The following is a 22440-nucleotide window of genomic DNA, read 5'->3' as shown; positions in this document are numbered from 1 at the left end:
ATTTGTTTCAGCAAATAATGTCTTACTGCAGCAGAATGTCAAGACCTTTGAATATCCTGCATTTCTAGCTAATACTTTTCAGGGCCTCCCACACTTTATTATTAACATCTTTGGAACAAGATTATCCTACAATGCCTTTTAGGGTTCTTCTTACCAAATCTGGCCCTCTAAATTTATTAACCCTGTACTAAACACAAACAAGTTTTACTGTGCTGAAGAGCTGCACCATGCAGAAAAACTTAGGGAAAAAAAAGGTTCAAAAACAAGCGTACAGTACTTTACTGTTAGTGCCCACAAGCATACTACAGATTAGATTGATTCGTTATTGCGTCAAATGCATTTCTGAAACAATCCTGCTCCTACACAAGTTTTGTGTTTTGTTTTTTTTTTTTAACCAGCTCTACATATAAACTGCACCACAATCAGAAACTCGACATGAGTGTTTGTTCATAAATTATTCGAGTTTTTTAATATTTTCATTAAAAGTTCAAATTGAGAAGGGATTACTTGAAAGGTAAAATTGGGGGAAATGTAAGGCAGAGCGCAAACTAAGCATTATATAACAAGAACCTGTTACTACCAAATCCAATGATAAAAACACCATACTAAAGGGTAGGAAAAAAACACATTATTACAGGAGATATAAAAAATACACGAGGACTAGCATTAAATGAGTATCTTGCTTCTCCAACAGTAAAAGACTTTTATTCATGCTCACAAGGAACTGGTTACATCCAACTACACGTTAGGAAAAATTCTCTTAATCATCCAACATTAGGCACCTGAGAGCACTCCCATAACCCTATGCAACCAAGACAAAAGTTGACCAAGACTAAAGGAAGGGTGAGAGACAATTTAGCAGTTAATATTGCAACAAATAATTAATCATTTCTTAAACAACGCCACTAGCATTTAAATAAATGTTAAATGCATTATGAATATGTTAATTACATTAATCACTGGAAATCTGCAAACATATTAAGGCTTTTATTTCTACTGTTTTTAAATAATGCTTGTTCAGAATTTTTACTCATAAGTAAAACCTAGAAGACCAGACTGTCTTTCACCTCAGAAAAGCCCTCATCATGCTGCCAGTCTCAAGCTTTTTCCGTAACAGAGTGCTCAGCCTCAAGCAAGGCCTTACTTGTATTATTTTGTTGAGCTTCATAAATTCCTGTAACTCAGACATTTGCAAACAAGACGTACATCTCTCAGTTAATCTTCTTAGCAAGAATCAGCTGGAATGTTAAACTGGAGTTCTTATGTCTCATGATTTAATTATCATTAGAATCATAGGCTTGGGTTGGAAGGGCCTTTAAAGATAATCTGTTCCAACCCCCCTGCCATGGGCAGGGACACCTCCCACCAGACCAGGTTGCCCAAAGCCCCATCCAGCCTGGCCTTGAACACCTGCAGGGATGGGGCATCCACAGCTTCTCTGGGCAACCTGTGCCAGGGCCTCACCACCCTTCTCCAGGCGGGGTCTCACAGGGGCAGAGTAGAGGCGGACAATCACCTCCCTCGATCTGCTGGCCATGCTTCTTTTGATGCGGCTCAGGAAACAACTGGCTTTCCAGGCTGCAAATGCACACTGCCAGCTCGCATCCAATGTTTCATCCACCAGCATACCCTAAGTCCTTCTCTGCAGGGCCGCTCTCCATCCCATTCCTCACCCAGCCTGTAATCATATTGGGGACTGCACCAACCCAGGTGCAGGACCTTGCACTTGGCCTTGCTGAACACTTCATGAGGCTCACAGAGGCCCACCTCCCAAGCCTCCCTCATGGTCCCTCTGGATGGCAGCCCTTCTCCCTCAAGCCTATCAACTACACCTCCTCGCTTGGTGTTATCTGCGAAGTTGCTGAGGGTGCACTCAATCCCACCGTCTCACTGAAGATACAGAATAGTGCCAGTCCCAGCATGAACCCTTGAGGGATGCCACTTGCCAGTGGACATTGTGTTGTTGACTAACTCTCTGGACACGGCCAGCCAGACAACTCTGTCCCTCTAACAGTCCACCCTCCGGCCCAACATCCCTCCAATGCAGTGGCAAGGACATTGTAGGAGAACAGTATCAAAGGTCTTACAGAAGTCCAGGCAGATGACATCAGTAGCTCTTCCTTTGTCCACAGAGCAGTTGCTCCGTTACCAAAGGTCACTAGATTAGTCAAGCACAATTTGCACATGGTGAAGCCCTGTTGGCTGTCTCTAATCAACTCCCTTGTCTTCCGTATGTTTCAACATGACTTCCAGAAGGATCTGTTCTGTGACCTTACTGGGCACTGAGGTGAGCCTGACTAGTCAGTAGTTCCCAGCGTACTCCTTATTACTCAGCCAGAAAATTGTATACTTATACTCAGCCATGCTAATCTCCTGCCCTCCTTGTCAGATTTCTTATACACAGAAATAAGAGAGCTCTTGCGCTCTAAGAAAAACATCCTTAAGCGCCCTGCCTGCTGTATTCTGCTCCTTTACCCCTGACGGCAGTTTCCCAGGGAGTCCCACCCACTAATTCCTTGAACAACTGCAAGATCGCTCTCCTAAAACTCAGGGTCTTGACTTTACTCTTTACCTGACCCATAGCCCTCAGGATCACGAATTCCACCGCAGCCCGGGCTGTCACCAATCTTGACCTCTCTAATTAGTTCTCCTGTGTTGGTAAACAACCAGTCCAGTAGCACTTCTCTGACTGGGCTATCACCTGGATTAAGAAATTATCCTCAATGCACTCCAAGAGCCTCCTGGACTGCTTACAGCTTGCCGTGCTGCTTTTCCAGCCGGTACAAGAGTGACTGAAGTCCCCCAACAGGATCAGAGCCTCCATGATGTTTCTTGTAGTTGAATTAAGAACGCTCGGTCAACAAGCTCCCCTTTGTCAGGTGACTTGTAGTAAACACCAACCATGAGGTTTCCTTTGTTGGCTTGGCCCCTTATTTTTACCCATAAGCTCTCAACCTGTTGTTACAGCTCTGTGCAGTCAATCTATTTTTCTACACAGAGAACAACTCCCCAACTCTGCTTTCCTTGCATGTCTCTTCTGAACAGTTTAAAGCCAATGTCTGCAGTGCTCCAAATGTGATTCATCCCACCATTGGGAAAACCAAGTTTCATTAATAGCAATTAGACCATAGCTTTCTAGGTGCACAGTGGCTTCCAACTACTCCTATTTATTACCTAAGCTATGTGCACTGGCAAAGAGAGACTTCAGCTGGCCTACTGATATATCACCTCTTTAGAGGAACACATGCTAATTCTCTTGAGGCATTTCACAGGTGTTTCCTTGTTGACTCTGAACACATCAACAACCCCTGGCTGTTCTGTAATTCAAAACTCCATCCCCTTCCCCATCAAGTCCAGCTTAAAGCTCTCGCTGTAAGTTTGGCCAGCTTGTTGGCAAATACCCTCTTGCCCCACTTGGTCAGATGAATCCCATGAGCTGCTCCCAACAGACCTGGCTTCTCAAAGGTAGATCCATGACCACAGAAGCCAAAAAGACCAGTGACAACACCAACCAGATACAACTGTCTTCCCACGTTAAAGACATCATGCAATCTATCACTTCAACGTAAACAGTAAGTAGTTCTCATTCTTGAATCTAAAAAGCGACTTCAGTTCTGCAGCATCCAACTTCATGGTGGGAATGAATACTCCTACTTCTCCGATGTTTTCTAATTATTCATTAACTTGCTCATTTTACTTACAGTGAAGCAAGTATATATATATATATATATATATATATATATATAAAACTTGCAATTATTATTTATGGGTAAAGATTTTATAAGTGCATTATGTAATGCTCAGTTCTGGCCAGACCCACCATGTCTCTTCAATGCATCCTTCCACAATCAGTGCATGACACTCCCAGCTCAGATGACTTAACACAGACTAATAAAGAAGTCACAGAATCACCTAGGTTGGAGAAGACCTTCAAGATCACCATGTCCAACCACCAGCCTGACCCATTAAGTCCCATTACTAAACCCTGTGCCTTAGTGCCATGTCCACACATCCGAGACCACCAGCTGAAGTTAACAGCTCCAAGTCAGCTGAGACTATCCAAAACAGTTTAACTCGTTCCACAATTCAAGATCAGGTTTGAAGTCACTTGTTTCCAATGCAAAGCAAAGACAATTATAATTCAACTGTAAATTTAATCTAAGAAAAATGTTTTCTTGGAGATGGTAACAGTCCTCTCGTAAGAGCATAACAACTTGATGCTCCTCCTACCAGTTTCCTTGCACTGAAAAAAAAAAAAAAAACCCACGAAAAGGCAGAGACCACCATCACAAAACTTTATAAATGGCAAAACAAAGGCTCCCTCATCAGCATGAAATTTCTAGGTGTTTGAACAGTGTCAGATCCACTGACACTTTCTACAGTACAGTTCTCAGGATACTCGACAGTTGTTATGGACACAGAAACAGAATGGAAAGCAATGCTTTAAAACAACATGCCACCTAGCTTTAAAAGGACTATTCTGGAAAAAAAAAAATCTAAAAGAAAAATAAAAGATTCTTATAAAAATTAAAAAACAAAGCGCTTCAAAACTAATACCTTTTTGCTGTTAAATCCTATTAATAAAACTCAAACTCAATCTTGCACTTCAAAAAGAATAAAGAAAGGATCAAGCAGCTAAAAACATCAAGATACAAGATTATCTACGTATTGTGCTTAATAAAGAAAAAAGAAAATACAATATTGATTGCTGTTCCTGCCATCTTGCTGAATAATATATTGTAAATATTTTGTTTTTTGCCTGTTAGGTTTCCTAAAAATAGTTCTTACAAGATTTAGATTTTGCTTGAAGAGCAAGACTCTATGCTCAGAGCCTTAAATTGTTTTAGGCATCTCATTTAATCTCATCCATTATAAACAGTTTTGATTACAATACCTTTTAAGCTCACACAAGAGCTGTGTTTAATGCAGACTGGCTCTTACAGGGTATGTCTTATTCAGCCCGTTCTCACTCTGCCCCACTCTGCTAATACTTAGGAGGTATACCATAGCACGCAGGTTGTTGGTTTCAAAATCGTTACACAAAAACAGAGTAAGGCATGATAAAACAGGAATCACCAAGCTACAGAGGTATGATTTACCTTTAGCATGTCTCACAGGAAAAGTGGGGTACCAAGGGCCAGGTTGGATGAGACTTTGGGCAACCTGGTCTAGTGGAAGGTGTCCCTGCCCATGGTGGGGGGGGTGGAATTAGAGGGTCTTTAAGGTCCCTTCCAACCCATACCATTCTGTGATTCTATGAAAGAGAGAAGCAGCAGCATACGAGTTGGATTTTTAGTATGCAGGTCAGTAGACCTATTTGGCCCAGAAAGTCAAGGGTTGCAGCTGTGCTTATCATGATGGTAATGATTAAATCTAAATTTAGCAACTCCTGTGTACATTACTTTCCCCTGATAAGACAGCAACGAAGGAAAAACAGATGTATCTAACTGTACTGGACTAGGAAGAACTCGGTGTCCCCAGGGGAAAATTAAGATCACCAGTACACTCAGCCCTAGTCTTCCTAGGGCATGAAGTACCAAATTACAAGCATTAAGAACCAAATGGTTAATTAGTAACATAAATGCAACACAACGAACAACAAGAAAATATGCATAAACTCAAAGCCAGGGCAGCGAGAGGATAATCAAATCCCTTAATGGCTCAAGCCAGCATCAGGGAAGTTCAGACTAGGCATTAGGAAAAACTTCTTTACTGAGAGGGTAGCTAGACCCTGGAACAGGCTTCCTAGAGAGGTGGTCGATTCCCCGTGCCTGCCCATGTTTAAGAGGCATCTTCCAACTGGAATTATTCTACTCTATTCCTCATTAGAGGACCACAGCTCTAAGGTCTCTTAAGAAACAACAAAGGCAGTTAAACAGAAAGGTTTGGTTTTACTGCTAAATTTGAAATAAATCTACACAATCCTGAATTCATAAAGAACAACTCTATATTAGATTTCTGTGTTACACTGTTATTGGATAAACATTATGTAGACATTTTAAACAATTCAACCCGGTATCAAGCGTAGCATGCTGCCAAAACCACATACATAAATAGGATATTAAAAAAAATCAAATTATCATTATCAACCAAACATTTACACTAACCCATAAATGTAACCTATATCAAAAGAAAAACAAAGGTACGGTATTTCATACTGCTAGAAAAACACTAACATCAGTAAAACATGCAAAATGAGTGACAAACAAGCCTTACAGTATGTCTGTTCGTGCTGTGTATTTTCTGTTAATTGCTTTAACAGAATGTACACAGTAATACAATAAAAACCTTTAATGCTATTCAAACCAAGCTGAGATGATACAGTAAAAGCTGTTAAGACAACCAACTAAGATATGCTTCAGAACCATTCTATTACACAAATCTCTTGCTCTCCGAAGAGTTAGCAGTAAATTCTTAAATTTCAGCCAAAGTTAATTTATCTATTTGCACACTGGAGATATCTCTATCTAGTCAGCTAGCTATGTACAGACACATAGAGTAATTTCCAGTGGAAATGTACCCAAGGTTCACATTAATGTGGCATTATTTAGAGATGGATGTAAAGGTTTGTTTTATGGTCCATTTATTCTCTTTTACCAAAAACACAGAACAAAACAAACAACCCCCCTCGCACACGAGAGGATACGATTGACTGGATTGATTATTCTTTAACTAGCATTGATACAGCACTCATTCAGTTCATTTTCTTAATGCTCATTGCATCAACAGTAAGCTTACCTTTCCTTTCGGTCCAGATTGCTTAAAATATGAAAAAAGAAAAAAAAACATAAGATGCAAAGCTCCACATGTGTTGCACACATCACTAAATTCAAAAGTTATTAGATAAAAGCTGTAACTGTTTCATTGTCTCTGGCACTCACTGCACTAGCTGTCAAAAGAGTATTATTATTATGCACAGCATTTTTGCAACATTATAAATACACAAACATTACTTCACAGATAGCAAAGGTCAATGGGCTAAATAAATACTACATTGCTTTGCCTCAGAACTTCTCAGTGTGTAAAATTTGATTAATTGTCAACAAATTCTGCAAAAAAACAAAGCATCAAAGTTTACACAATACTCAGGATTCTGGGAAGAGAGTAAAAGGAATTCAAAACTGAATTTGAACATGTCAACTTAGGGTATGGGATATTCAGTCAATATTGCAAGAAAGTGGTAAAAATTGCTTACAGCTGGATCTGGCCTTTACAAACAATAAAGGTCACATTTGGGTGGGTCACATCTGAGTTTATGAATGCAGTCAGATCCAAAACACTTCGACATGGAGCAATAGCCAGTATCTGTGTATCCCTGGTAGAGTTAATCCATAGCTTAGATTAACTGTCTACAAATATGGCAGAGTTACAACTAAGAATGATAAATTTTAATGCTAAAGAAACTTAAAGATGGCAAAAATCCAGAATGCCCAGTCATCACCCTAAATGCCTCGCTTGCTTGTTTTAAAATCCTGTATTAATGTAATGCACTGAAAAGAATTCTCACTTTTGCATCTCAAAAGGATTTAGAGACGAGAATCCTTGATAGAGCCAGGAATTATAACAAGCAATGTCCGTCCAAATTGCTTCATGCAGCTCATGCAGTAAGATTTGTTAGACATGCTGTACATAACACGCTATTCCAATGCCAAGTCTTAGAGAAAAGTCAGTCAATAGCATAGGATAGGACTGAGTGCTCATTAAATAAAGCAACATTGAACCACAACATTAGGCTAAGCTGTATCTGAAAATCTCTTGCATCAGAAGTGAATAAATTTCAACTTAATCCCCAGATTCCACTGAAAAACCATGGGTAGTATTTATCAAAATATTGTTTTGAAATGACCAATTTTGTTGTATTGAAATAATATATTTTAAATATCAGTGCAACAGATATTCAGCCAGAATTTAAATTAACATGCATGTGCAGCAAAGTCAAAAAAAGAGATGAGGAACACAGCATACATCACAAGCTCCAAATTCAACTTGATGGATTTTCATAATTAGGTTGCCCCATGTGTCACCACCCCCTCTCAAAGAACCATGTATAAATAAGTCTGCGTCTCTGCCACTAATGTTGCAATCTACTCAGAAGTAATTTGTGTTTTTAATTTTATTTATGCTTTCAATAATCCACTACAGACTTAAGAACATTATGTTAGGTTTGTTAAAATTATTTTCCCCATTGTAACTGATCAACATTTCATAAAAAAATTCTACAAATGCAAACAAGGTAACAGAACACAACTTTGCACTGGCTATAAATTTGTACAGGAAAACAAACAAACAAAAGACCCTTAGAACTCAGTTTCCATGTAACCACCTTTCTTTGTCTGGAAATTCCTAGAATTTTATTCTTGGTTTACCACATCTTCTGCACACACTCCTTTCTTTATGAGGACGTTTTTTTTCCTAACAATGATAGTCTCCTGATTCATAAATCTACATTTTTCACATCAAGCTGCATTGAGACCCACCCCCACCTCCTAAGGGAAGAAAAAAAGACGAAGCATGCCATGAGGTCACGTTCTGTTAATTTTCAATCCACTAACTCATAAACAGATTTAGAAGCTTTTAAAGAGTAGTCAGATGAGTCAACTGGCAAAAGATATTGGCATTAAATATCCTTCGCAAAATTCCTCTGAAAAGCTAACCCTTAAATTCTAAAGACCAATCAGTCAAGTCACGTTGGTCCTTTTTATGACTATTTCTCACCTCTGAAACTTCAAAAATATTCTGACCCTAAGAAGTAACTGTGTGTTGTTAATGGTAATGAAGTAAAACAACAACCGTAAAAGAAAAATTTTTAGAAACATTCAACAGGACTATGAACCAATTACTTCATGCAATATTCAGCTTGCTTACATTATGCATTAGTTTTCTTTCTGCAAGTCACACATGCAAAGTCACTACTTTTTTTTTTCTCCACATTATATTATAGGCTTATAAAGAAGCAAGTCTCATAGGTGATAAACAGCAAACAGGCAAGTCAAATGTCCCCTGAAGATTAAAATCAAGGTACTATGGCCAGATTCAGCCCTCCTAAATTTAGGCAATGGATTGAGCTGCCCAAGCTAGTAAATGGCCATGTACCATCTTTCAACAACGATGGAAAAAAAAAAAAGGGCACTACTCGGAAATCTTTGTTGCATGCTGAAGATGCCTAAAGGACATAACTAGGTAAGATGGATCCACATCTGTAAGTGGTTTCAAAGAACCATCTCACAACTAAGTTTAATAGAGTACACTAACATTAAGGGCAACGTTCAGAGATCCAAGAAAGAGCTGTCTCAGACGGTTTTCTGCTTACTTTGAATAACCTGAATTAGCTTTTATCTCTTAGAATTAAGAAAAAAAGGAAAAAAAAAGAGAAAAAAAGAAGGGAAATAGAGAAAAAAAGAAGGGAAAGGTAATGACATGCTTTCCCAACGCTTTCCTAAGGGAACATTAAACAGCTTTTCTAAGAAATATAGATATAAATATTTCTATATTTGTATATATAGAAATACAGATACAGAAATTCTTCTGTATATAAGAAAAAAAGAGGCTGGTTCAGCCCAAACTATACTGGCTACATAAACATTGCCTTTTAGTTTTTATTCCTGGGAAAAGCTCTGCCAATCCTCTTCAGTCACCCTCGCCTCACAGTGATGTTAAGGAATAAAGAAAAGCAAGATCCTTGCTACTGCATCCACTATTACTAAAGGGAAGAAAATGTCCATGCTATTTTCCATTTACAAATCACAGCAGACTTTGAAATGGATGGAGGCAACAATGGTGTAGGTCAGAGACAGAACTGTAAAATCCATTTTCAGTTTGCTTCCTCAATGCCAGATTACCATAATACATATATGGATCGCATCATTCATTCACGTTAGTACATAGGCTTTGTTATTCTGAAGACAGCCACGAAGATGATGGAAATTGGACGAAAATTAGGATAATGCCTACATATGATCCCACCACTTCCAAAAAATCTACACACACACCACACACACATACAAAAAAAAGAAAAAAAAAGTGGGGCAGAAAAAGAGGTTACAAAATGCTGACAAGCCAGTGGAAATCCATGAAATGCATACAGCTCTGAATGGACAAATTTAAAAAAATACATCTTAAAGCAATGGTTAGTTCACATGTTTGTGACAACGTCTGAGTGTGAAAAGCCGGGGGGGGAAACACCTCATATTTACCAAAGTCTGATATGCTTTTAAGTTTTCCAAACAACAAAGCTTAAATCAGCATAGCTGAGTAAATTTCCACAGTTCCACAGTTTCCTGTATTTATAAAAATCCAAAACCTCACTTCTGTGAGATGTCCCACTTTAATCATTTTATGCTGTAGTTAAAGACTACTCATTATTGTCCTATTTGTTGCTTAACCTTTAGATTAATTTTATACCAGCTGGAGTTTCTGTGAATGAGTATTTGATATTTGTTGCGAGTTACATGAAGTTCTACTGCATACTATGCCCATTTCAAAGTATTTCCTAAATATATTTCCATTAGAGCATTTTCACGCTCTCTGATTATGTCATAGTGTGCTTTAAAATCAGTGATTTCTAAGACTATATAAATCCTAAAGTTTATGAAACTTCAGTAATTGAGATCAAAGCTCATGATCAACAAGAACCATGTAATTATGTTTTCCTAAAACACTTCATAGTATAAGGTGAACGATTATGTACAAAAACAATTACGTACAAAACCAGAAAGGATTTTTACAACAGGGACATCTGGATAAACAAATCTGCTTAGTCTTACCTTTGGGCTGCTGTTTTTACTACTGTTGTCTGTGCATGAGCATGGTGAAAGCGTCTACCATGTACCACAGTTACAGGACAAGACATATTCTGAGCATTTTCACTGCAGAAGTACAGAAAAAAATGATTTAAGAAAAGACTCTACTGTATTTTCTACAGTGTCTTAGTTAGAAATCATGGTGTCCTGTTTTTTTACAGTAACAGCCACATAAAAACAAAAATCAAAGTATTTCTGAATTGGTAATATAACTTGTTAGGTTGTATTGGACAGGCATAAAAGCATTCAGTCCCTGAATAAAATAGACAAATAAGAATACACACTTTTTCCTCTCCCCCGGAAAAAAAAAAAAAAAAGTAAATAAAGATTTTTATTGAATTTTATCACCATCTAAAACACTGTGAACCAGCTCTCCTTTGCTCAACCTCCTCACTCCAAAAAGATACTGCCTTTCTAAAATGAATTACAATCATTTATAGTTAACTTTATGCTTCCATATACAGATTTTATTAATGTCATCAAGAAGATTTAAAGTGCGTGAGATGTGAACAGACTGAACTGTACACTCAGGAATTTCTCTAATATTATTACTCCTTGGGGAAAATAAATGCAGCAAATATACGGTGGTAAGATGACTGGTAGCTGAAACAATACACCACAGCCGAAGAAGAGTAGAAGACAAGGCTTCTCAGGTGCTCAACTATCTCAACAGGGCTCTGCACAGAGACAGCATATTCACCAATGTCATTCAGCATTTCTTTGGTTTCCTCATTTATTGCCTTTTGAGGCTTTAACCTCATTACTATATAAAACAAGTAATTCTGGAGGGATGGTTTCCCGTTATCGTCTCTTAAAAGCGTGTGCAAAGATACAATTTTCTATCCATTAAACGAGCAATGCATTAACTCCCTCGAAGACCATTAGACCCTAACAGTTAACCTGCACACTGTTACTACAGGATGCACAACACTGCATTTAAAATGTTCAAAAACTATAAAGTTTTCAACAGATAGAATGCTGATAATGCCAACTGCTTCAAATAACGGAAATGCAACATTTACATTTTGGTTGTAAAATTGCTCAGAAATTCTAACTGCATTAAATATAAGAACATGAAAAAGCATTCTGATTGATTCAAAATATTTCTTGGAAACACCATTCAGCAGAATTTCCATTCCCTCCATTTGTCCTGGGATGAACAACAAAAAAGATCTGAAGTCCCAGAATCCCCAATAAAGCTGCACATCAATTCCTAATCCTTCCTTTATACATCCCCAAAAGATGAAGGTGAGAAAATCGCTATTTTGATTTTTTTTTTAATTTCTATTTAGCTTACCCTTTTGGGAAGGCTTATATCAAATATCACAAATCAAAATTAGAAACTTTCAGAGCATTTCTGACTGATCATAGCATAACATGACTGTTATCATCTGACTGATCATAGCATAACCATGAACATAACAGAACAAGACCCATCAAAACCAACCACATGGTAAAACACCTTTCTTTAGAACATGAAGCTTAGAAACATCATTTATGTTCCGACTTAGCAGTTCAACTTCCCATAAATGAAGCTACCAGTCTCACATTCCAATCACCAACATCACAAAAGTAAACACAAACACTCATCCCACATGCTTCCAAGTCAAGACTACACAACTCCAGCTGGTCAGCCATCATCTAGACTAATTTATAGTCAACCTTCTGTTTAATGTGTTCCCCTGAGAAATAAAAAGCTGACAGCTACTTGCTTTAAATACTTGAGTGTCTCACAATTCCTCTCTGGCTTCCAGTTTCTCTCCAGGCTCTCTCTGTGAAAGAGATACTAGACGAGAAAACACAAGCAGAATGCAGGAATTTCTTCTCAAATGCTAAGGACTTACAGAGTTTAAAACAAGCAAGCAAGTCTAGAAACACACCTATTTCGTGTTTCATGATTTGTTGAATCCGAGCTTTGCCAAACTACCGTGATTTGGAAACTTTAAGTCTTGTGCCTCCGCAGCACAAAAAACTGTTAAGCTGTGCTTCTGCTTTGTGCCTCACACCCAAGTGAGAAGCTCCGACAGGTCCTGGAATAGAGTATCACAGCCTGCTGGGTGATTAGATTTGAGTCAAAGCAGACTGTTCTAGATGACACACTTAAACGTTTCATATGGCATCAGATATCCTTCCAAGTAGGACAGCTGTAGAATACAATCTGCTCTATAATCCCAGTCTTCGAATAGAACATACCCAGAGCAGACAGAATCCCCAGAAAATTTAATCATAAAGTTGCAATATGGGCACCCCGGCACTGAAACTGGCTTTGCAAGTTTCATCACAGATTCAAGGAAATTAATATAAAGCACTAAAATTTGTCAAAGTTCCTCCAAATAGCAAATGCTCTAGAACTCTCAAAGAATTTAAAATACAATGACAATATGTATCTCCCTAGCATTATCTCAGAAACCACACAATTAGAGTCTAGGCTCTGAAGAAAATATGGTTACACTTTCACATTAAATCAGTTGATCCCAGTAAGTTCTGAACACTGCAAATTAGAAAGGCCAGGCACAGAAGAATCTTGCATTGGGCAAAAAGAATGAATGGATCTAGAAGCAACGAAAGCATGACATTACAGAAACACAGTTTGCAATTACAGACTATATTAATTCTGCTATTCATTGAGTAGCTTCTTTCTCTCATTTCCTGGATTTTAGGGAATACTGCAGGGTCATAATACTGATTTGAGTCAAGCCCTCAGAAAGCTTAATGCAATCCACCAATACGAAAACTTTTTAAACCCTATTCTGCAGATGAGGTTGAAAAACTTCAACTTTGTGATACAAATCACTATGTACAGATGCTCGAGAATCTCAACTCTGATCTTCTCAAACTTCATCTAGCAGCTTAATTGTGTGATCAATCTTCAAAAATGTCTTTAGTCCAGCAATTCTAATATTGAAAAGATATTAGTAAGCACCTGTCACACAACATCTCTGAGCTAACACACTACCACTTTTCACTACAGACAGTGACTGGATCACAAACTTTTATTTATTTGGGGATTTTGTTGCGATGTGTGTGTTAGGAAAGAGGCAACGCTATCACAGTTAAGGCACTAAATCAAGGTAATCACTTACAGCATAATCATGTTTCCAAGCAAATTTAGTGTGCAAACTCCAAAAAGGACTAAGTAAATAATCGGTAGTACCTTTTTTAATCAAAAGCCAACTGTTCACAGAGGTCACAGTGGCCTCCTCCCACCCGTTCTTCCTCAATGAACTCCTTCATTAACAACTGTTTATTAAGAAGACGGAGGATACTTCTATTTTCCATTTAAATTCAGCATGCAGCACAGTACTAGAGAGAAGGTGGATGCTTGTTTTCAAAGTAGATGTGACCTTTCACTAAGCTAAAACACGCAACAGATTTAATTTTGTTTTAGTTTACTTATAAATCATACTATGTCTTAGGTTTATAAGGCAGCATTTGTCAATGGAAAGCAGTTCCAATCCAAGTAACAGAATGTCGGAACTAAATGCTTAGATTCTCTCAAAAAACCTCTGCAACTATTTACCTTAAAATAAAACCCACACACCTTTCTGGAACTTAAGAAATAACACACATACACACAGTCAAGTATAACTGCTTGAATACAAAAGGTAGAAAAATTAAATAGTATGGTCGGATTTCATTACAAATCCCATGGCTAGATAGAAGAAAATTCTAGTTTCCAGACTACAGGAATCATATTCTAAGTGATTAGGTATACTCAAACAACAAAGTACAATGTGCATGTGGAAGCTTTTTTACTATTAAGACAGAGCGAATACCACTTCATGGGGTTGTTATGACCCACATGAAAGACTGAGCACTTAGCCTTGTTCGATGTCATGCACCTGGACGCAGCCCACTGATTTAGCCTATGCAGATCCCTCTACAGAACCTTCCTACAGATCAACAGTCCCACCTAACTTGGTATCATCTGTGAACTCACTGAGGGTGCACTTGATCCCCTCATTCACATCACTGATAAAAATGTTAAAACTGGTCCCAATACTGAGCCCTAGGGAACACCTCTGGTGACCAACTGCCAACCGGACTGAATTCCATTCACTATGACAGTTTGAGCCTGGCCACCCAGCCAGTTCTTCACTCTGAGATCTGTACACCTGCCAAAGCCACGAGCAGACAGTTTTTCCAGGAGAACAACACGGGAAACAGTTAAACCCATCCACAAGCTATAGAGGAACCAAATTAGAGAGATGCGTATCACACACAGTTGGTTAAGATACTGGGTAAAGTGCCATCTAGGTTTTCAAATTTAACAAGATATATTAATATATGTGATTAACAGGTTACAGGTACAGCACAAAGACAAGAAGAGTCCTTATTTTGACCTAATCTGTTCATTCCTCTGTATCAAGCTGAAGGATCAATTCAGACTTGTAATTCTGGATTTGTTTCCTGTCTATTAGACTCAAAGATCAGAAGAACAGGGGAGGACATGCATCACAAAGAAATTCTACCATTTTTTCTGCAGCAATTCTGTGATAAGATAGTCCCACAAACCAACAACGATCTACTCCTCATACAGCTATGTATAGGTTAGATATCTGATGACTAGGCTAACTATAGCAAGCTACCTAGAGATCTTTTCATTCCTGCTGAAGTATCCAAACAGAGTAATACTTCAGCAATATCAAATTCTCACAGAAAGTTACATGAATGTATCACTTCTTCACATATACTAAATTGAGAGATCAGTCTGTTACAAGATACGGATAGTAGTAACAAGCAAGTGCAGCACTGAGTGTTTAAACACTGTTCCTCTCAGCTCTAAATACAAGTAATAATCTCAAGCCACCATCTAGGAGTATAGTTACTTGATGAACTCTTTAAAGGAGTAGTCAGTGACTCCTAAATCAGATGATATCTTGCAGTAAGGAAACGAGAAAATGCATCCTAAGACAGCTTTGGCAATTCACAATCATGGAAAGGTAGAAATTTTTGATGGAGTCAATAGAAATATTCTTCTATCTGTTAGCACTGTACAGAAGAAACAACAGGTCATGCAGACAACACTGACAAGTACAAAAGCAAAAGCTCTCAATTTATTTTAATAATCTTCCGGTATTTTACTGATGTGGTTTAATAAGATTTTGGAAGAATAAATACCTTAATCTAGTCTTCTGTCTTTGCTCAGAAATACAGCACAGTGTAGCTTCCTTAAATGCACAGCAGGTAATGCAACCGTTCTATCAATTGTGCTCATTTACTACTGCTTTTTATCAATGATTAAATAGATAAGTAAATGTAAAACTGAAGGCAGTACCTCAGTTTCTTGCTATTTCCCATCATGTTGAGGCCAATTGCATTCCCTTTAAAAAGTCTCAAGCTTGCAGCCTTGCCTCGCCTCGCATATGTTTTTATGGAATCACCACTGGTGCCGACAGCTCCAGGCCGACAACGAAGTGACTGTAACAAGAGAATTCACATGCATTACAATACTTACATCCAAGTTAAAAGGAAGAAAATGAATTACAGAATATTTATATAAATACTACTTTGGCTTCATTTTCACACTGCTTTTGTACAAAATTTTATTTAAAAATCTATCCAGAAGCCAATTTCAACAGAAGTCCTCCTAAAAACTCCAAGAAAGTTTTGTAATGCTCACTGTACCAACAAGATTACAAGATTATATCTGATCAACAATAGTTTGAGAGTTCTCCTGTATAACATGATTTTTCTTCCAGGAGAGCAGAACTCTGTAGTGCATCAGAAGCCCTCCAATTTCTTCTCTCCAAGCAGGCTATTTGGTAAATGTTGTTACATGTGAAACAGCTTTATGCTTCTCAGAGGAACAACAACATTAAAAAATATACATGGCAAAGCTAACCTGCTTCATAACTAGTATGCTGACATCAAAGTCTTATCTACCTTTTAGACACAGATATGTCACCTTTTAGATGCAGAATGACAGGAATGTCATCTTTTGGGCAAAATGAAAATCAAAGGAACAAACAGAAAAATATGACTTTTTTGCCATTCCAATGTGTGGGTAACACCTCGCAAGCACAGAAGTGCCCCATACAATCACCCTCAAATTTGGATCTGCCACACAGAAACAAGAAACGTAAAATAAAGTCTAATCTAATTTCTCAAATTGTTTCTTTTCTATTAATGCAGTGAAGCACACCCTTAATCAGCAGATTCCTTATTAAACAAAACAGTTGTACTTTCAAAGCATTATGAAGCATCTCTGCAGTAGTGAACTATTTCGGTATCCTTCAAAAAATAAACACAAATTTTGCTTATATATACATACACATGCATACAAAATTGGGAATGTGATTGCAATCATCATGGGATTTAATTATTAGTATTTTCAAATTAAAATAATATAAACCCATTAATGATAGTTGTCTAACCTTAGTACATATTCATGCTAGTATTTTCAGAATACTATACAAACCAACAAGATCTCTAGCAGTAAGCAGACATTAAGGGTATGCAGATAAGCAAGTTCAGCGTTATGTTGCTAAACCAACACAAATTTTCATTTTCAATACTGTGCAGATGACTGTGCAACATAATTTTAGAAGCTTTAAAAAGGTCCATTTTCACCATGAGATGAGTACTTACCTTCCTATCTTCATTGGGACTGAAGGGCCCATCACTGTCATCTATGCTGAGCAGATTTGCCTCACTAGATGATAGGCGTGGAAGAGAAAGGCAGACACGTTGTAATGCAACAGAGCATAAACAAAACATTTTGAACATGTTTTTTTTTCCCCTCCCCTTTTTACACATAAACGCATGTGCCCAATTCATCAGAAACATTAAAGTGGGCAATGTAGTTAGTCAGTGCTTAGGATATATTATGCAAACCTCAACTTGAAGACTACATCCAACTATTTCAGGAGAAGCACACTTAAAAGGACATTATTAACTCAAAACAGAATACTATTGAACGTTCAATACAGTTGTGGCAATGGTACTAACATCATAAATAATTCTATATAACCCTATGCATAAAATAAATGACGTTTTTAACTATAAAATATACTATTTTGTTCATGAACGGAAGTACATGGTTTAAAACTGCAAAATTCACAATGCTTTGGGAGGAGAATTTGTGTAACAAAGTATTATCACATAGCAATTACTGCCAAAATATGTCTTCCTAAAAATAGCACATTCAGTTTGACTTAAGTGTTCACTAAAATGTGTTTCTTTAGTACTTCTGTATCTGTAATCTTCAACTACTGTAATGGAGAACATAAAAACAAAAAGAACCAACAACCCACAGTACCGTGAAAATGTACTCTTTTCAATAAATCTTAAGTATTTAATTTAAAAACAAGCATACATTTAATTCTGATAGCAGCTAGCTTAGGCTAACATTCTTGCTTCCAGTTGAAGCAACCTGTTCAACAACATCCCTGGTAAGGTTACTTCTCTCTTGGCTGTGACAAAACAATACAACCTTTAGCCAACTTGCTATTTCATGATTTGGGCGGTTCTTAGTTAAGATCATTCAGGCAGAAATTACATAAGAATAACTTCGGTAATGTCAGGAGTTCCCAGGAGCACCTGTAGCTTGTCACAGCAATGAGAAACAGTTATGGAGGGGAAGTGAGAAACGTTTTTAGCTGCACGTATGATGTGCTGACTACAATGTACATAATGACTCTTTCTATAAAAGGTAACCACTCAGTACTTTCCTACCCCCTTATTTCCTGAAAACTTCTTCCATGAGCAGGATTCCCTTCATGTTAAAATGTATTTCCTCCAACCTATGAAATACAGGTATCCTTATATCAAATAAAGTAAAAAAAAAAAAAAAAAAACCAAGAAAATCTTGACTCACAGGGTGCTAACTGAAGACCCTAAAACTTCAGGAGATAAGAATGTGCACGCAGCTTGTTTTGATACAGGAAGAATGATGTGAAAGCCAACAGCTACTGTAATGTATTTTCCTTTCATTTACAGACTGCAACAATTCTAGGTACATAATAGTAATAAGAACAGTGTAGTAGATCATTAGCCTCACTAATTTTCAATTACAGCATGTCAAAAGCATAGGAGAGATGTACTTCTGTATAGACTATCCATGAACATGACAATTTTAAAATACTGTGATGCTATTTTAACTATCTTTCAGGATAGATTATTCTTTCAAGGGAGGTTCACTGAGCTTTCTCAACCCTTCATCGGAAGACAATGGGTTTAGCAGCAATTTCAGAAGTTCTCAGGATTCTGGAGAACAGATACAGCACTGCAGCTCTTGCTACTTACCTTCTGTGTAAACCTAACCAACCCACTTTGCCCTGTGTACTATTTCCTTTTTAGCTCCACACTGTATAAAAACCAGGACCATTTTCAATATACGCTGGTTCAATGGCTATACTTTGCAGGCTTCAGGATGCCACAATACTGCAACCATTACAGCAATGAGTGTGGGTGTGGAGAATAGAAGGTAACAGACTGAAAAAATCCCTAAATCAGACTGAGCAAGAATAACTCTTATGATGCAACTAAGATGACATGACTAGAAAAATATTTGGAATTGGATGTTTTTAAAGAACCAGTATTTTTAGATTTTAAGGAATGCAAAGTACATGCATCACTAACAAAAAGGCTGTTTTTTCAGAGAGCAGAATACATAGCAACTGAGTAATGTCTATTTGCTCATGCATCACATGCTTACACTTGCCTGCTTAAAAGATGCAATTTATACAGACATAGGAAAAAAAAATACCACACTCTCGCATATCAAACAGTAACATTTTAATGCTACTGAAATGAAACCTCAGTGTTCTGCTGTGAGGAGACTATTTGCCTTCACACTTTGTCCCTTTTTAAACAGGGAACCACAGATCTGTATTTTCACATTAGAACAATCATTTCTAACTTTTCTGTACTTCCATTGAAGTTTTATGGTAAACAAAATTTATACCTTAATTCTATTTTTTCTTAAGTTTAGTGGAGTAATTTAGGTAAACAGAGTGAATTCCAAAGGGGACTCCAAAACCTCTCTGGGTGGCCTGTGCCAGTGCTCTGTCACCACCCTCACAGTGGTGAAATGCTTCCAGATGTTCAGAGGGAACCTCCTGTGTCCCAGTTTGTGCACGCTGCCTCTTGTCCTGGCACTGGGGACCACTGAAAAGAGCCTGGCTCCATCCTCTCTGCACCCTCTCCTCAGGTATTTATATACATTGTTGAGGTCCTCCCTGAGCCTCTTCTCCAGTCTGACCAGTGCCAGCTCTCTCAGCCTCTCTTCACCGGAGAGATGGTCGAATTCCTTCCTCATCTTCATGACCTTTTGCTGGACTCTCTACACTATGTCCATATCTCTTCTGTACAGAGGTATCCAGAACCAGACACAGCACTCCACGTGTGGTCTCACCAATGCTAAGCAGAGGGAAAGGCTCACCTCCCTCGACCTGCTGGCAACACACTGCCTAACGCAGCCCAGGACACCATCAGCCTCCTTCGCAGCAAGGGCACATTGCTGGCTGATGTCCAAGCTGGTGTCCCCCAGGATGCCCAGGTCCTGTTCTGCCACACTGCTTTCCAGCTGGGTGGCCCGCAGCACATCCTCGTGCCTGGGGTTGTTTCTCGTTGCACTTCTCCTTGTCGAACTGGATGAGCTTCTTGTGAGCCCCACTCCTCCAGCCTGGATAGCAGCAGGACCTTCTGCTGGAATAGCCGCTGCCCGCAGTTTTGTTTGCACAGCTACAAGTGATCAAGTCATGTTTCAAACAGAACTGGAATCTCTTTCTGAAAACTTTTATGTATGAAAACAAAAGGCTGGAATATTTTCCCTTATAGCACACTGTACACATTCCATAGTTTAAAATCACGTGGTGGTAGGCAACACATTTAAAAAGCCCTGAATATCAGAGGCACGAGAGAAATGATAATATTATTAACTCATGCAGGATGCCACACCATTATAAGTAACATTAACTAAACCCACTATACTTAATGGGAGCTCTGAACAGAAAGTTCTTCATCACTTCAAGGGATTAAATGCCTTACTAACAGGGTCAAAAAAGACACAAAAATATCTACATATTTTTTGAGGAAAGGAATTAAAAGGAAGCAAGTATTTGAAAAAGAAAATAAACAGGAATAAGAAGAATTATCATTGCTTTTTAAGTCAGAAATACAAGGGAAGTAGTAGCTCATTCCCTTAAAAAATTTTGAAAAAAATATATGTATTTTAAATTAAAGAAAACATTAGCTCAGAAAGGATACCATAGTGCAAACAAAAATTAGAAAATCCTTTCATGTCTCCTACTACATTAGGGTACATATCATTTCTGTCATTTATTCTTCGATGGTCTACACAGACTTCACTCTGTTAAACTGACAGCCTGGTCTTTTTTCCCCCGATTGTTCTACATAAAGGTTCCTCTCCTTCTGTGTAATTTCCAAGTGCAAAGCAAGAGAAGTCTCAAGTCACCTGCCATCATCTTGATTGATATTCTAACTAGATCAAATCTAGTAAGTCATCAGAAGTGGTACTTTATTCTTTCAGGTGGACTGAAGATTAACTGTAAGCATTTACTTCGCAATAAGGTACTTGCCAATTTCTACTTTGAATTTCTGTAACAATAGTTTCATACCAAATACAATCTCTAGCAGCATTTTGAAATGTATATATTATGCTGGGGTGATTGCGCTATTTTTCCAAATCTTCCTCAATTTATAGAAGTTTTTATTCCTGAATACGAGTCCATTACTTGACACCTTACCATGATGACACAGCCCATCTAACTCTCCAAATAAGCTAAATGGCACAGTCTTAAAATATTCTACCTGTTCTAAAAATTGCTTCAGTAGAAAGTCATTAGCCACATATTTTGTGTTCATCTCAAAAGATGAACTGTCCTGAAAGACAGTCAAAGCAGACATCTAGCATTAACCAACAACGTTAGCACAGATCTCACAGGTGTAATTTAAGAATACAGCCAATCCTTTAAGTGCTGGAATGTTATTCTTGTGCTGGTCCAAACCCAACTTTTTCTGTGTCTGTCATTAACAGTGCAAAGAACTCTGATAAGGTCAGACACTAAAACACCAGTGCCTCAACAACAAGCAGGAGATGCATCCAGCTGCTTGCTTCAGATTTACAGCTTTTTCTACACAGATATGCAGTAAGTTAAAAGCATTGCTAGTAAATATCAGCGTAGCATAACTAATAAAAGTGGTATTAAAAGAATCCCAAGAATACATACTCATTGCATAGTGTGCTCAGAATCGTGGTGGAAAGAGAGCAAAGCTTTATACTGGAACAATTGTACGAACTGAAATTGCTAGTCTTTGAAATGCTCTGCTAAGGGTGAAAGGGTATTCAGAACTGTATCAGAAAAGCAAAATTTAAAAGTGTTCAACATGAAGCTTATAATGCCAACAAAACAAAACACAAACAAGTGTTACCAAAAGTATAGACCTGGACAGCTTAAAATTTATAGTCATGCGGGGTGGGTTGGGGTAGAGTTGCTTGATGTTTGCTTATCAGAGGATGGATAAGCAAAAAAAGGCAGGATCTTTAGTTGAAATCAATTTTCAGCTACTCTTTTATCTATACTTCCAGATAAGGCTTTGCATAATTCACATATATAAAAAAGAGCTACTGATGTAATAGAATTTTGATGCTCGATATGGGAAAACTGTTTTATCA

General features: G+C 37.9%; 1 protein-coding gene across 7 annotated transcripts in view; it reads right to left on the bottom strand.

The window, feature by feature from the left end:
• The window catches only part of SENP6 (SUMO specific peptidase 6), a 94363-nt gene that overhangs the window by 38071 nt on the left and 33852 nt on the right, over nucleotides 1–22440 (bottom strand). For 3 of the 7 annotated variants that reach the window (XM_083829937.1, XM_083829935.1, XM_083829939.1), the window contains 4 exons: nucleotides 17391–17454; nucleotides 16078–16220; nucleotides 10764–10865; nucleotides 6739–6759 (listed from right to left, as the gene is read on the bottom strand). In XM_083829937.1, coding sequence (XP_083686063.1) covers nucleotides 6739–6759; nucleotides 10764–10865; nucleotides 16078–16220; nucleotides 17391–17454 — 330 coding nt within the window. The remainder of the gene's footprint in view (nucleotides 1–6738; nucleotides 6760–10763; nucleotides 10866–16077; nucleotides 16221–17390; nucleotides 17455–22440) is intronic. The other 4 variants (XM_083829936.1, XM_083829940.1, XM_083829938.1 and 1 more) reach the window with 2 other exon arrangements.

This window comes from Anser anser (assembly GCF_964211835.1).
Source record: "Anser anser genome assembly, chromosome: 3".
NCBI lineage: Eukaryota > Metazoa > Chordata > Aves > Anseriformes > Anatidae > Anser > Anser anser.
Note: the sequence above shows the minus strand (reverse complement) of the source record. Positions and strands in the feature narration are given on the sequence as shown.